Raw genomic sequence first — 15,646 nt, forward strand, 5'->3', positions numbered from 1 at the left:
TGATGTTGGCTTTATTATGTCTGCTTAGAATTTCTTTAATTCTAATTCTAATTCAGACCAGCAGTGATGGTTTGACGGTCATGGATTTTAGATTGTCTTTGTTATGAATGATTTTGATTTTTCCATTAACTATGAAGGATAATTTTTCTGGATACAGTAATCTAGTTTGGCAATTGTTCTCTTCCTGAACTTGAAAACTTTGCTCTAATCTTTCCGGTATATAAGGTTGTGTTGAAAAATATGCTATGATTCTGATAGTCTTGCTTTTATGAGTTTCTTAGTCATTTTCTCTAATGGCTTTTGGTATTCTGTCATTGTTCTAGATTTCTGGGATTTTGATTATCATATGTCCTCAAGAGGTTCTAAATGTCTTGTTTATCTGAGCAACCATCTCAGTTTCTAAGTTTGGAAAGCTGTCTGTAGTTTTTCTTTCTGTTGTTAGTAAAATTTCTATGTCTTTTGTGAACTCCTTAGCTCATATATTTCTTAGGTTATTTCTTTTAGAGTCATCTAGGAATCTTGAATCAATCTTTCATGATTTCTTGGGTTTTGACTATCATTAAGTAAGTAATCTACTGCAATATTCTTGTTCTCTAATACTGAAATTCTCTCTCTCTCTCTCTCTCTCTCTCTCTCTCTCTCTTTTTTTTTTTTTTTTTTTTTGTATTTTAGAGAAGGATCTAGGTGTCACTACTAGAGCAGACTCATAGTGATCCATCTGTTTACAGTCTCCCAAGTGCTGGCATTACATGCGCGCACCACTACGCCCAGTCTTAATTGCCATCTCACTGCACCCCGGGGGCAGGGCCAGCATGACAGGCCCAGGGAGCCCCTGCCCCTGCACCTGCTTGCAGGCACTTTAATCCACTGAACTATTTGGCCAGCTCTTGAAATTCTCTTTTCTAACTGGCTTTATCTTCAGGCATGGTTTTCAGTTGTGTTTTCATTTCAAGAGTTTCTACTTGGTTCTTTTTCATAACTTATAATTCTTTACTGAAGTGGCCATTTATATCCTTAATTTTCATCTTCAGTCCACTCACCTGTTTGTGTCTTCTTTAAGCTCTTGGAACATCTTATTAATTAATCTCTTATTTATAACCTCTTTGAGCTATATATAGTAGCTAGTTTCTTTGATTTATTCAAACATTTGAACCATTTGGTTTTTAAGTTCTTTGTCTGAAACTTTCTCTAATTTGTTAGCTTTTGCAGAGGTTATGAATCTTTGTGATATTTTCTTGCCCTGTTTTCTTATGATTCCTGGATTTTTGTGTTGACTATGATAAGTTCTGCCATTCTGGTATATATTCCTAATACTGAATTGCAAAGAAAAAAAACCTCTTGGTAATATCAGTATCCAAAGAATCAATCAAATGTCAATGTATAGTTTAAAGCTTATTTATTAGCAAGTTTTCTACTCTTCAGTAACCCAGGAATATAAAGGATCAGTAATGGTAGCAAAAGGAAAGGCCTGGGATAAAGATAAAAGAGGGATTTAAAAGAATAAAAGAAGAAAAGTTGAGGAAAAATAGAATAAGAAGATATAAAAACAGGAGTACTACTTTGCCATTAAAAAATAGGCTTAAGACATTTCTAGAAAAATGGATGGAATATGGACCTTAAGACCATACTCAAAGATGAAATAAATTTTGCACACCTTTATGTACTCTATTGTTTTTCTAGTGTGAGAAACTAAATGTAAATAAAGACTGAAATGTGTAACAGTTACTGGGAAATGGGAAGAGGGTGTTCAAAGGGGAAGGTAAATAAGGGAGGTGGAGAAGGAAATTTTTAAAAAAGAAATGAAAGGTAAAAGGAAAAAAAACAGTTTTGATTATACTATTTTTAAACCCATTTAAAAAGTGAAGGAAAGAGGCTTGAGAAGATATTGAGGAGGCAGAGGGAAGAAAATAGAGGGAAAGGTTTAAAAGTATAAAGTAGGGAGTTATTTATGGAGATTGCAATTTTTTATGGAAAAAAGGTTAATAAAATTCAAAAGAATAATAAGTATGCTAAAAATTAGTACCCTACATATTGTTATCTTTAAAGGAGTTGCTCAGGGTACAAGATAAGAGATAAAAATTTCTCCAGTCGATATTAGCACAAACCTTCATTTTTAATAAACTAAGACACTAATAATATAACAGACTTGTATTTTTTCCCTTTTTCCTTCCTGTGCTTTCCACTTCCACAAATCCTTTCTTTTTCCTTTTCAACAGTTTCTTCCATTTCACAATATCTATTGTATATTTTAGGCCTTATGTACTCTTTCAGTTTCTCATATCCAGGAGACCATGCTATGTTTACGTGCTTGAGTCTCATTTGTTTTACTTATTAATATAGACTCAAGTTGCATCCATTTAGCTCTAAAAGTCTCCAGTTTATCTTTCTTTATGCCTGAGTAAGAATCTGTTGTATACAAATATCACGTCTTTTGTATCCAGTCCTTAGTTGATGGGCATTTGAGTTGTTTCCAGGATTTGGCTATTAACAATGTGTGCTGCTATGGGGTGAGATGAAATCTTAGTGTTGTTTTAATTTGCATCTCTCTCAAATGACCAGTGGATTGTGAACATTTTTTCATATATCGATTTGACTATTATATTTCTTCATCTGAAGTATATATTCATCTCAGGTGACTGTTCTTTTATTGAATCTGAATTTGGGGAGGTCTGATTTTTTTTTTCAATATGTTCTAGATACAAGTCCTTTGTCTGAGGGACTATTGACTAAATTTTTTTCTCTGTGGCTTGTCTTTTCACTCTTGATAGTAATTTCTTTTGCTGTGCAAAATCTTTTTTATAAGATGAGATCCTAATAGTTGATTCTTTTAAGTATTTTCTGTGTAGTCGGTTGTGTTCTTGAACACTGGTACCTACACCCATATCATCAAGATTTCTAACTACTCTCACTTCCAGGAGATTTAGTGTTTCTAAATATGTGAGCACCAAGTATGGGAATGCCCAACTATATAAGCAATATTAATAGACATGAAAAATCAAATGAACAACACTATGATAAGAGGGGACCTTAATACCCCACTGTCATAAATGTATAGGTCAGCCAGACCAAAAAAAAAAAAAAATCAAAATTCAACCAAAGCTGTGAACAAATGGACCTAGTAGATCTTTACAGACTGATCCACGCAACAGCATCATAACACACATTCTTCTCAGCTGCACATGGAATGTTCTCTAAAACAGACCACATAATAGCTGTCATGGTTTGGAGGTTTTGGCAAGGGGAACAATATAATACCAGATGCATTTTATAATATTAATGTATAAAGAATAACCCAAGAATCATATACAAGACATGCAGGAAAGCTATCCACACACTAAATACTAAAGAATCCAGCTGAGGGCCTGGATCCTAATTCCTGCATGAATCCAGCTGAAATCCTAGAACTTATAATAATGTCCACAAGTCCAACTGGAGGTCTAGAACTCACAACAAAGTCTCATGCAGGCCTGCATCATGTATCTGTGTTTAAGAGGCCCAAAGATCAGTGGTGGAAGCTATAAAGTCTATGCCAGTGGGATAAATGATCTGTGTTAACAAGCTGAGGGATCTGAACTTGGCTCAGGACGCAGTGCTCAAGGTAAGCACCAGAGCGCCCCCAAAAGCACCACAGCCCTCCTCATCAACAGTTAGGTCCCAAGAGCTCCTCCAGCAATAAGGAAAGCTAAGTTCCCATCAGGCAAGCCAGTGCAACAAGCTTCTCCATGAGACCAAGCAGTGCACCATCTTCCCTTCTGGAGCAGGAAGTAGTACTCAAGATGAGGACCAGAGCTCCTCCAGTTCATCAGGAAAGCCACCATGACAAGGTCCTCCAGCAGAACAGTCCAAGAGAATTAGCTTCTTCCAACAGCATCCCTAACAACGTTCCAGCAGCTTCTGTTCTGCCTTTTATGCTGCTGGCAACAATCCTCAGGTGGGCCTCCTGCACTCAGCAGTACTAGTTTAATTCAGCTGGGTGTAGTAAGTTGACCACCAGTTAGGAATTCACTACAACAGTCCATAAAATTTACTTAAGTAAACGCAAAAGAATTGCAGTTGTTACATGTATATCCTATGTAATTTAGATATTCAAGTTATCCCATGTATATTATCTGACCATAGTGCAATGAAATTGGAAATTAATGGCAAAAGAAACTGCAAAAATTTCATAAAAACATGGAGATTAAATAATACTTTCCTGAATAACCAGTGGGTCACAGATGAAATTAAACAATAACTACAATTAACTGAAAATGCAGGTGCAACATACTGGAACCTGTGGGATGCAGTGAAAGCAGTCCTCAGAGGGAAATTGATAGAGGTGAATTCTCATATCAGGAAAATAGAATGAGCTCAAATAAATTAATGTACCTCAGGCTTTTAGAAAAAAAAGCACAAGTCAAGCCAAAAGCCCATACAAGGGAGGAAATTATAAAGATCAGAAATTAATGCAATTGCGAATAAGCAATACAAAGAATTAATGAATTGAAAAGTTGGTTCTTTGAAAGAATGGATAAAATTGATAAACCCTTAGCCCACCTTATCAAAAACAGCAAATAAAAGACTCAATTTCAGCCGGCCAAATAGCTCAGTGGATTAAAGTGCCTGCTTAGGCAGACACAGCAGCAGGGGTTTGATCTCCCACCCCTGGGGTGCGGTGAAAAGGCTTTTAAGACTGGGGGTGGTGGGTGGTGGTACACGCCTGTAATCCCATCTCTTGGGAGACTGAGCACAGGTGGATCACTACGAATCCTATCTACATAGTGAGACCCTATAGGCACTGTACTAAAATACAAAAAAAAAAAGGACTTAATTTCATGCAATGAGTCATGAAAAGGGTATATCCTATTAATAACTAGCAGAAACCTTCTGTTGGAAGACCTAAGTGTCAGCCTTAGCTGAGAGAGAGCTTGAAACACCATGGAAACAAAAATAACAGCACTCTTGTACAGTTGTTTATAAACACGTGCCCTTCAAATATGCTCTAAGATAGAAAAAAACAGAAGTTTTATAGATAATGGAAGAGGATATGTATAATTGTGAGGATATAAAGGGGGAAGTAAAAATCTGAGGGTGAGAAACTGCAAGATACAAGAATGCATGAAGGAAAAATAACAAAGCTAAAAAAAGATGAAGCACCTGCCAGATAGTTCAGTGGACTAAAGTGCCTGCTTAGTCAGAGCACCGAGGTTCAATTGCCTGTGTGCTGTGCCACTGCCCTCTTCCCACCACGCTGAGATGGCGATTGAGACTGGGCATAGGGGTGCATGCCTGTAATCCCAGCATTTGGGAGGCTGAAAACAGGAGAATTACTGAGTCTGATCTACATAGTGAGAACCTGGAGACCCTGTACCAAATTCATTAAAAAAAAAAGAAAAAAGAAAAGGTGAGATTGTAAATGACAGGTGAGAGGAAAGATAGATTTAATTTCCCAACAGTCCATATAACATCCCAAATCAATTTTGGAGGCTGATATATGACTTCTGTTTTGTAAATATTCCATGGAATTTTATTAGCAACAGTAGAAAATTTATACTCACAGATAAAACTACATATATACAAAGGCTGCCACTCAAAATTCAAGAAAAAGAAAGAAAACATACAAACTGTAGGAAAACATAAAAAGGGGACCACACTCGGGAGCCTGTGGTATTCTTAGAGTACTGCCTTGACAGGTTGTATGCACTGCTTCCATTAACAGGGAACAGACTCATGTTCCAGGTAGAGATTATGGCACAGGCTTTGTACTTTGTCCCCCCAGCTTTCCTCTGTCAGCTTTCCAACTCTCCACTTGGAGAGCTAGGTCCTAGTTCTACATAGTCTTTTTCTGGCTGTCAACTTCACTGATCAGATAAGAGGCCATAAGCCTGCCCACACATGCTATCCAGGGTCCAAGCAGTGTTCTTGCTTGCCAGATTTCACACTGAACCTGTATTTTCATGGTTTCTAGAGGGTAGCAGGAAATACCTGCCACAGGTCCCAGTTATTCATCTGTGCAAAGAGCTTTTTCCCAGCCCATGGATTCAGTGGCAAATAGGACTCAATAAGACGTCTTCTGCATAGAAATCACTAGGGTGTGGGGTTCGCAGGAGGGAGCTCACACAGGCAGAGTTCTGCATAATTGGGGGGAAGTAGTGGAAGAACACCTGCCCTGCCATTCCTCCGGTATCTGTTGCTCCACCCCCAGATCCACAGGGTCACAGCCACAGCAACCCCCTGTGATTCTCACTGTTTCATAGATTCGCCCAACACCTGGGTTCTGCCAGGACCATGGTCTTGTTCCCCTTCTCCTATGGCTCACAGCTCCTAACTTGCACTTCCCTCTGAGTGGCTTTCTGGCTTGCCCTTTCCCTGGTACACTTACTTGGCTCCTTTTCCCAGTGGGAGGAGAGTTAATTCAGGTGGGCTCTGGGTAGCTGCCAGACTGAATACCTATTGGTATCCTGGCAGCTGCTGTTGTTCTTTGCCCAGCAGGATTTGAACTTTCCCCTAGATGTCATGTTTGCTATACCTGGACTGTAAGCAGTGCCAGCATCAAGAAGTGACCTTGCTGCTTATTCCCAACATCTGTAACTGGATTTCTTTTTTGGTACCAGGAATTGAACTCAGGGTCTTACATTTGCCATGCAGGTGCTGTACCTCTGAGCTAGATCTCCAGCCCCCTGGATTTCATTTGCTGGGCTTGTCCTTTAAATTGCCTTCCCATGGTTGAGTTTGTTTGTTTTTTCCTGTCCTTTCTCTGTGGACCTGGGGAGCATCTCCTGTACTCTCCTGTCTTTAGCCTGCCATGATGTTCCCCTCCCTTCCAAAATTAGTTTTTAAAGCTTAGAATAGATTAAGTCATAAAATCATTTTTTGCTCACAAGATAAGATTGAATAATGTTAGGTAAGATTGGGTTATAGTTTAGATCTAAAATGTCCCTCATAAGTCTCATGTATTCAGAGGTAGGGTTTCTAGAAAGTAATTGAATTAATGTGTTGAGCTCATAGCTGAATGTGCTGTTAGGAGGTGGGGGCCCTGTGGCGGGTGGGTCACTGGAGATGTGACCTGTGCAGGAACATTCCCTCCCCTTAGCCTTCTGCCTCCTGGATGACATACCCCTCTGCAGTGCCATTTCTGCCTTGGCGTCAACCGTGCTTGACATAAGAGCGCTGCAATGCTGAGCCAAAATAAGCGTCTCCTTTAAGTTGTAAGTGTTCAATATTTTATCCCAGCAATGGGAAAGTGACGAATAAAAATAAAAATTAAGTATTAGCTTTAACAGGTTTACTTTTAACAGTAGTATTTTAACTACTTACACTCTTTAATATGTAGCATGAAGAAGCACACAACCAGTGTACCTTCTTACCTGACTCAGTTAAAAATGATAGGAAGACATTTTCCACATTACTCAACACTAATGAAATTGTACTGAAAAACATTTGACCCTGATACTAAATGAAAGTGAGCCTTTAACAGTGTCTTTCATTTCTAACCGTACACAATAAGAATTTGTGTAATGACCCCAATATATGATTATATATCCAAATAAATGAAGGCATAGTAAATACTCTTAAGTAACACCCACACTGTGCTATACTCTGATATTTTTCTCTTCTCTCTTCTTAAGGCAGATCCCAAGTAAGTGATTTATGCCAACTCTGAATTACAGTATGGAATGTAAAAAGTACCTCAAGTTATATAGTAAGGAAAAAGCTGAGGAGAGAATGAAATAATCCTAGTAGTGAGTCTAGAAAGAAAATGACCCCAAGGGCAGAACTGATCACAATATAGTATGCATTAATATATTGAAAGCCTATGTATTATATATGGTATCGTCACTTGACTGTATGCAGTAGGCTGTTAAATACAGTTTTTAAATCTATAAAGTTAAGTTCTTCATACATGTGGCTATACTGTATAGTAATATTATTTTCCAAATTAGTATATTTTTTAATATTTATATTATAGGCTTAGAGCATTTTTTAGCTGTATTTTCTTACAGTTCCACCTTTGTATCATTTGTTGTCTTTGTTTTGATGTGTAGGTTGTTTTCATCATGCATTTTGTAGTTAGGTTTGCTTTATGTTTTTCTCCCAATGTTTGGTTTCTTTTTTTACCCAAATATTCTATCATTCTTTCATTTCTCTCCTTTTCCTCTACTTTCTCCCACTATTCCTTCCCTTCTTTCTCCTATATACTTACTCCTCTTGCATTTTCTTTTTTGCCTTTAGACTTCTAATTCAATGTGCTCTAAATTTATATCAAATTTATCCCTAATTCAAAAACTAGAAAATTATAAATAGTATTTATGAGAAGTGTTTATGTAACTATTAATTTTTAATTTGATTCTATATTTACTGAAAAAAATTAATTTCATCTATTTTTGCTTTCTAACAGCCTGTGAAGTCTATAGTGTCTTAATACCTAACAGAAATTGTTCAGTTATTTATGTAGTACAAGATAATCATTTTAAACATGTAAGCTGATTTATAACTAATACTGTAACAAGTTCCAACATACCTTTTAAAACAGTAGGTGATGTTTTTCTTTACTTACAGAAAACAATTATTCCAAGAACATGATTATTCATGATTATTCTGGTTGTTCTAGCCAACAAGCTAGTCATGTGGGAAATTAGAATACCACAATTTATTTTAAAAAGCAGAATTTTCTCTCTGTAATATCTCAGTATCCTTAGAATATAAAAAGATTTGGTGTGCCACTAACATTAATGTACTCAGAAAATGATTGCTTAGAGAAAGACTAAGTCAAAATCATATGTATTAAAAGGATCTATTATTTATAATTAAATGTCTTAATATGTGAAAGCATGTGCTTTCTTTTTATTGCATTTAAAGTAAAAAGCTTTTAATTTTATCAAATGTTTATAAGCTGAGGAATTTTATTTACCACATAGCTTTAAATTTGCTGTTTTTAAAATATACAAATGTGGTTTTTAATATCTTCAGGTTTTTGTATCAGTCTAAATACTGATCTCTCATAACTCCAGTTGATGAGACACTTAAGTTACTGTAGAGAATCTCAACTACTGACTCCTAGAATAGTATTATTCAGTAAGAACAGTAATCATTAAAGACATTCTGCAGGTCCAAGGTGCTGCTGGATTACTTAAGTAATATTGTCATCTTCATTTTTATACTACCTTTTCTGTTTGTGCAAAGCTTCTATTGTTGGACCGGGGAGATGGCTCAGTGGAATAAGCACTTCCCTGGCAAGCGCAAGGGCCTGAGTTCAATTCCCAGTTCCGCAAAAAAAAAAAAAGCTTCTATTGTTGAACTGCCTGTTCTTGCCACCCTCAAAAAAGTAAGGTCAGCTGGGCATAGTGGTGCATGACTGTAACCCATCACTTAGAAGACCGAGGCAGGAGGGTGAGGGTTGCTGCAAGCTTAAGGCCAGCCTGAACTAAATAGCAAAATCCTGTCTCAAACAAAAAGTAGAATCAAAGCAAAAACTTGAGTGAAGCACAAAATGTTACCTGATTAATAGCTAACATGATATTCAAATTAGTTATCTTGGAGGGCAAGGGGCTTGTTGGGGTTTTTTTGAAATGTATAAACAAAACATTTGTTATAATCCATGAAAAGTATTTTTATAAGACAGTTTATATTTTCAGTATTTTTTTTTAATTTTATTTATTTATGTGTGTGTGTGTGTGTGTGTGTGTGGCCAGCTCAGCCCACCAGGGGGCGGGCTGGCTGGCATGTGGTGCTGGGGGATTGAACCGTGGTCCCTGTGCTTTGCTAAGCTTGTTCTAAGTAGGTGCTTTAGACCACTGAGCCATCTCACCAGCCCCTTCAGTATTTTAATATAATAAAATATGTCAGTTTAAATTTATGAAGTAGAATAAGTAGATGAAAACTATCCTTACCTTACTATTGAAGAAATTCAGTTACTGTTGTTGGTGTAGCTCAGCTAGTTGTACACTTGCATGATTGAGGTCCTGAGTTCAATCCCTAGTCCTGAGAGGTTGGGAAGGAGATGGAAGGGGGAGAGGAAAATGGGAGTTTGGGAGAGTAGTGAAGGTAGGAGAGAGAAAAGGAGAAAATAAGAAAAAACATGTTTGGGCTTTGGTGTAAGATTTATTTTACTCCATGTCAAATTTTAAGATATTTTTATCAGTGAAGTACATTTTGTTCTATAGCAATACAGCTAAAATTGAGGTATGTGCTTTAAAATGTGCTCAGATTATAAGAAAATATTTATATTCAAATTGCCTGGTAAAATAATATTCATCCCTGAAAAAAGTCAATATATATCCATTCTAATATTCTTTCCTGTACTTTTAATATAAAATTTTTTATTTGATTTTTGATATTTTTGTAGATATAATATTTTTTATTTTAAAGAGAATACAAATATAATATATAAAACATTAGAAATGAGCCAGAATTTCAAAAAACAAGATGAAAGGAATTCAACAATAGTTGTTAAATTATACATTGTTATATTCACAGTAGTTGTTTAGATTTCCAGATATGTAAAACTGGTCAAAATAAAAATTTTAAGCATTGAGTTTGCACACCTATAATATTCAATAACGGAACTTAGAAAAAATGGGGGATACAGATGAATGTCCATTTTGTATCTGTGTGTTCAAAGTGGTTAGGATAGATATATAGTTGTATTCTCTTAATGAATAGAATGATTTGTTCTAATGGTGTTTGTAAATAGATCTCAAGTCCGCATCTTGTACAGCAGTTAACTACTAAGAAGAATATATGCAGTGTGTTATTTGTTAAATCTGTACTTCCGATTTGATTTGAAACTGTCTCATGGCTACCTGTTTATCAATAAAATTTTGGAAAAAAAAATTTTAAGCATTAACTAATCCCTTACTATTTCACATAGAAATTAGTAGTATAGTCATTCTAGCTTTCCTATGTATATACATATATATTTTTTGCTTTTCTTCTTTTCTTCTTTCCCTCATCCCAGTTTTTCTTTCCTTTTGAGTTTCTTTCCTTTTTTACTATATCTATTGTACTTTTCAGGTATTATTTACTCATTAAGGTTCATACAATAGCAAGATGATACAGTGTTTATAAATGTAGGTCTGATTTATTTCACTTATGAGAATAGCCTCTAGTTGCATTCATTTACCTATAAAGGCCTTGAGTTTATCTTTCTTTGTAACTGAGTAATATTCCATTGTATAAAAAAACCACATCTTTTTATTTTTATATTTGATGTTTATTAGTATTTGATTTTTCAAATTTCATCCTAAGGTTGAAGTAAAGGCAGTCCCTGTTTCCCAGAAAAAGTCTTCTTTACAACAAGAACAAGGAAAGAAACCTCAAAGGATTCCCGGTAGTCCTGCAGTGACATCGACATCTTCTAATGCTGACTTGACTTTTGGAGGGCTGGCATCGCCAAAGCTGGATGTTTCCTATGAACCAATGATTGTGAAGGAAGCCCGGTACATTGCCATAACAATGATGAAGGTAATTGGTTTTAACCTACCAGAAAGTTTATTTCAGAAGCATTTCAAATACAGATACAAAGTTATGGAGTAGATCACCAGTTTTAGGACAGATTAATACAATCAGAGTTTGAATTGATTTAAAACTGGGTATAAACCTTGCAGTATCATAGCCAATGAGATTTAAATAGGGCATGGTTATTACAAGAGTACTTGTTTACTTTTAGCCTAGTAATACTGCTGCATAATGGCTCTTAAGGATTTACCTAGTAATGAGAAGTTTATCAGTTTATCTTTGGGGCCTTCTACTTTGTCAGGTATTTTCTCTGATGTCTTTAGGTATATATTTTTTTTTCTTTTTTTTTTCCTGGAGCTTTTTTAATTATTTATTTGGTACAAGGTCCCACTATAAAGCTCAAACTCATAGTAACCCTCCTGTCTCAACCTACTCGGTCCTAGGAGTACAGGCATGCAACATCACTCCCGGTTTAGGTAGCCAGCATGCAGTACCAGGGATCCAACCCTCGTCCTTGCGCTTGCCAGGCAGGCGCTTAGACTGCTGAACTATCTTCCCCAGCTCTTTTTTAGTTACAAGGGAATGTTACTCAAACTTAATAAGATGGTCATTATTTGAAACTGAAGTTGGGAATTTTGGTATTTTAAAAGAGAAATGGAGGGCTGGCGAGATAGCTCAGCAGACTGAAGCACCTACTGAGGCAAGTTTATGCAAATGCAGGGACTTTGGTTCAATTCCCTGCACCACATGCTGTGCCAACCAGCCTCCAGGGCGAACTGAGCAGGCCAGAGTCTGGGTGTAGTGGTGTATACCTGTAGTCCCACAACTGGGGAGGCTGAAAGCAGGAGGATCACTGTCTGAGCTGCATAGTGAGACCTTGCAACAACCAAGTACGAGAGAGAGAGAGAGAGAGAGAGAGAGAGAGAGAGAGAGAGAGAGAAAAGGAAGGTGAACTATTAAGGCTTTTTAGTTGAGGAATGACTAGGTGGTATTTTATAAAGATGATCATGGAATATGATCAGTGCAATTGGGCAGATAATGAGGAAGTATGGTTTGATTTAGAGACTGTTGAATTACACTGATACATGATCACTGCAATTAGTAAGTGGCTAATCAGTGTAGAGTCGAGATATTGGAGTTGCAGAATCAGTGAACCTTAGTAGCTAATGTATAAGGAAGCTCCCTCCCCAGCTCCCTTATGACAGATCTTGGAAATCAAGAAAACAGCAGTTTTGGGAGAGTTAAGAATGTTCTAGTCAGAAATAAAGTTTTAAAAAGGCTCAGGGACAGATTTATCACGGATCTTGGTAGGAAGTTTTAGGGGCTGTGAGTCAATGAATCAGTAAACAAAAGAGAAGAACAACTGGATGGGGGCCAGGGAGATGGCTCAGTGGAATAAGTGCTTCCCAGGCAAGCACAAGGGCCTGAGTTCAATCCCTGGTTCCACCACAAAGAAAAAAAAACAACTGGAAATGAATTATTGTACAAAATTCTTTCAAGATTTTGGCTCAGAAATGAGTCACAGGAAATATATTTGAGTGAAATCTTCAGAATTTGATTCTAATAGAAAGAAACCTCTAAATTTTACTGACGGGGAAGACGGTTGAAAGGGAAAAATAGGTATTTTGAAAGACAACAAATTATATCTAAATCTCAGATTGAAGGATTGTCCTTAAATAGGAGTATGCTTCCTAGTCCTTGAAAGAAATGATTGATACAGGGGCCTATTTACATAATAAATGTTCAGTTAGTAAACTAATAGAATTATTTAAAATAGTATCATGTTTTAAGTTAGATATGTGAGTGGTGAATCTTAGTATCAAGATTCAGAAAGATAAATAAATTAGTCATTGTGGAGAATAAAGAAAACTAATCAGAAAATATTTATCAGACATCCTTGAGTGAGTTGAAATTGGTTACCTTATATTAGTAATGGAGTTTGAATCAGATGAACATGTAAATAATCATTTTGATTTATCTAGCATTGAATTATGTCATAGTTCAACAAAAGAATGGTGAGATAAGACTGTTTAGTGTATGGTGCTAGAGATAAAACAGTGGAATCTAAATAGGTTTGGAGAGATGTAAGAAGATTCATAAAAGGAGAGTTGAAGAAGGGATGAATGAGAATCAAACCCTTAAGATTAGACAAAGTAGGAGATAGGTAGAAAACTAGCAGCTTGATTTCAGAGAGAATAATTCTGAGTAATGTCAAAGGTCTGGCATTTATTTCAATTTACATTTATAATGCTTAGTTTCTGGTCTCCCTGATTTTGCTTTTTAGTTTCCTATGAACATGTTTAAGTTTGTATAATTTCTTTTGAAAAACCCCGATTACCATACCTGGGTGTAGGATTTCATCAGTGTTCTGAGTGGCACAAGGTAAGAGCAGTTAGTGCCATTTCCAGCTGTCTCTTTGATGTTCATTCATAATGCAGAAAAGTACATTTTCCTATATCGACTATTCACAGATACTGTGTGATTAAATATTGTGGAGGATGAAAAAATGAGGTATGATTTCTACTTTCACTGATAAATGTAACAGTGTGTATCTGAGGGAAAATAATATAGTAGAAAATACTTTGTACTTTGGGTAGCAATCTGCTAACTCCTTTTCTAAAGACTCAATCTTAAGTTGCACTTTTACGTACTTTTGTGTAGATGAAGGAAGTTAGAATTCTAAATCACGTTCATAAGGATAGAAAGATAATTTGTAAAATGCTGTATCACATTTTACGTATTTTTTGCAAGTGTTTTTGTTTAATGTCAGTGTTTAACTTCAATTGTAGTTCATTAACTGCTTTAAAGCATTTCATTGGATACTATACTGTGTCCATTTTGTTACCAGTGGACATATTATACATTATTATAAAATAAATATCCTTACATTTTTCTCTTTTTATATGAGCAGTAGTTTTTGAACATTTATCCTTAGAGGAGAAAACAGACCTGACATGTCTTCAGCTATTAAATATTGTAAACGTTATACTCCTACCAGCAGTATTTGAAAGTTATAGATACTGCTTGTTCTCTTTATACTTGGTTGAGTGGTTGTTCTGTTCTGTTCTGTTCTGTTCTGTTTAGTTCTGTTTAACTCAGATCTTACCATACTGATGAGGATGTCCACCTGGACTCAAGTAGTATTTCTCCCTCAGCCCACCTAATAGCTGAAATTAGGCATATGGCATGATGCCCAATGCACTTGATTCTTACGAGCACGTTTTGATGACTATAATAAGACTTTTGTTGTACTAATTCATATTTTCTTAATTCCTCATTTAGCTAAATATTCAGTTCTTATTGACATTTCATACTTCTTCCGTGAATTAGCCTTATTCACTTTTCAAGCATTTATCTCTTTTGTATTAATTTGCTCTTTATGTATTATGAATACATACCTTATTTAGGTAACATGAATTACATATCTACTTCTACAAGGTGAAGAAGTCACTTCATAAGGTGACTTCTTCACCTTGTAGAAGTCACCCTGTAGAAGTCACCTTGTTTTTTTTCTAAATTTTTAAAGAATTAGTTTTTTACATTTTAGTCTTTTATACATCTGGAATTTATTTTTTGTAAATGGTGTGATGTAGATCAGTGAATTTTTCTTTTCTGTGGATAACTAGCACAATACTAAATGTTTTGTTGTTCTACTGCTTTATAATACTTTTAATTTTATAGTTGCTACTGATCTCTTTCTCAAAGGTCTATGAAAATTACTCCTTTGAAGAACTGCGTTTTGCTTCACCAACTCCAAAGAGGTAAGGATTATTTTGTGAAAGCAGAGCTAAAGTATGTGTTGTATACTTCTTGCAACTAAACGCATCCTATCCTCCAAATTTATTTTCTCTAAATAAAATTTTTTTTTAAATTTCAGCAGTGATTTCCTGCATATAGTTATGTGTAGCTTTGGTAGTAGAATATATATTTTTTAAACTATAGTACTGTCATAATAGCTAGAGAAAGAATATTTAGAATCAAAATATGTATAAAATGTCTTCTCTACAGCTCACTAGTTGTTTTTTTTTTTTTTTTTTTTCCATTTGCTCTTCTACTATTTCATAATTGTTCATTTTTCCCTTCCCCAATGAGTTCTGGAGAGATTTCTGTGTTGGTCATTTTATATTTTGCTGTAGTCTTAATTTTCCAGCCAGTGATTAATTCTGCTAACTCCAGATTTAGCAGATATTTGTGTTAGGATTTTATTTGT

General features: G+C 35.7%; 1 protein-coding gene across 1 annotated transcript in view; it reads left to right on the forward strand.

Annotated features, from left to right (window-relative positions):
* The window catches only part of Mycbp2 (MYC binding protein 2, E3 ubiquitin protein ligase), a 328,854-nt gene that overhangs the window by 213,221 nt on the left and 99,987 nt on the right, over nt 1-15,646 (forward strand). Inside the window, 2 exon segments of the mRNA XM_023709607.1 lie at nt 11,227-11,442; nt 15,142-15,197. Coding sequence (XP_023565375.1) covers nt 11,227-11,442; nt 15,142-15,197 — 272 coding nt within the window.

This window comes from Octodon degus, unplaced genomic scaffold (assembly GCF_000260255.1).
Source record: "Octodon degus isolate 3935 unplaced genomic scaffold, OctDeg1.0 scaffold00013, whole genome shotgun sequence".
Lineage (NCBI taxonomy): Eukaryota > Metazoa > Chordata > Mammalia > Rodentia > Octodontidae > Octodon > Octodon degus.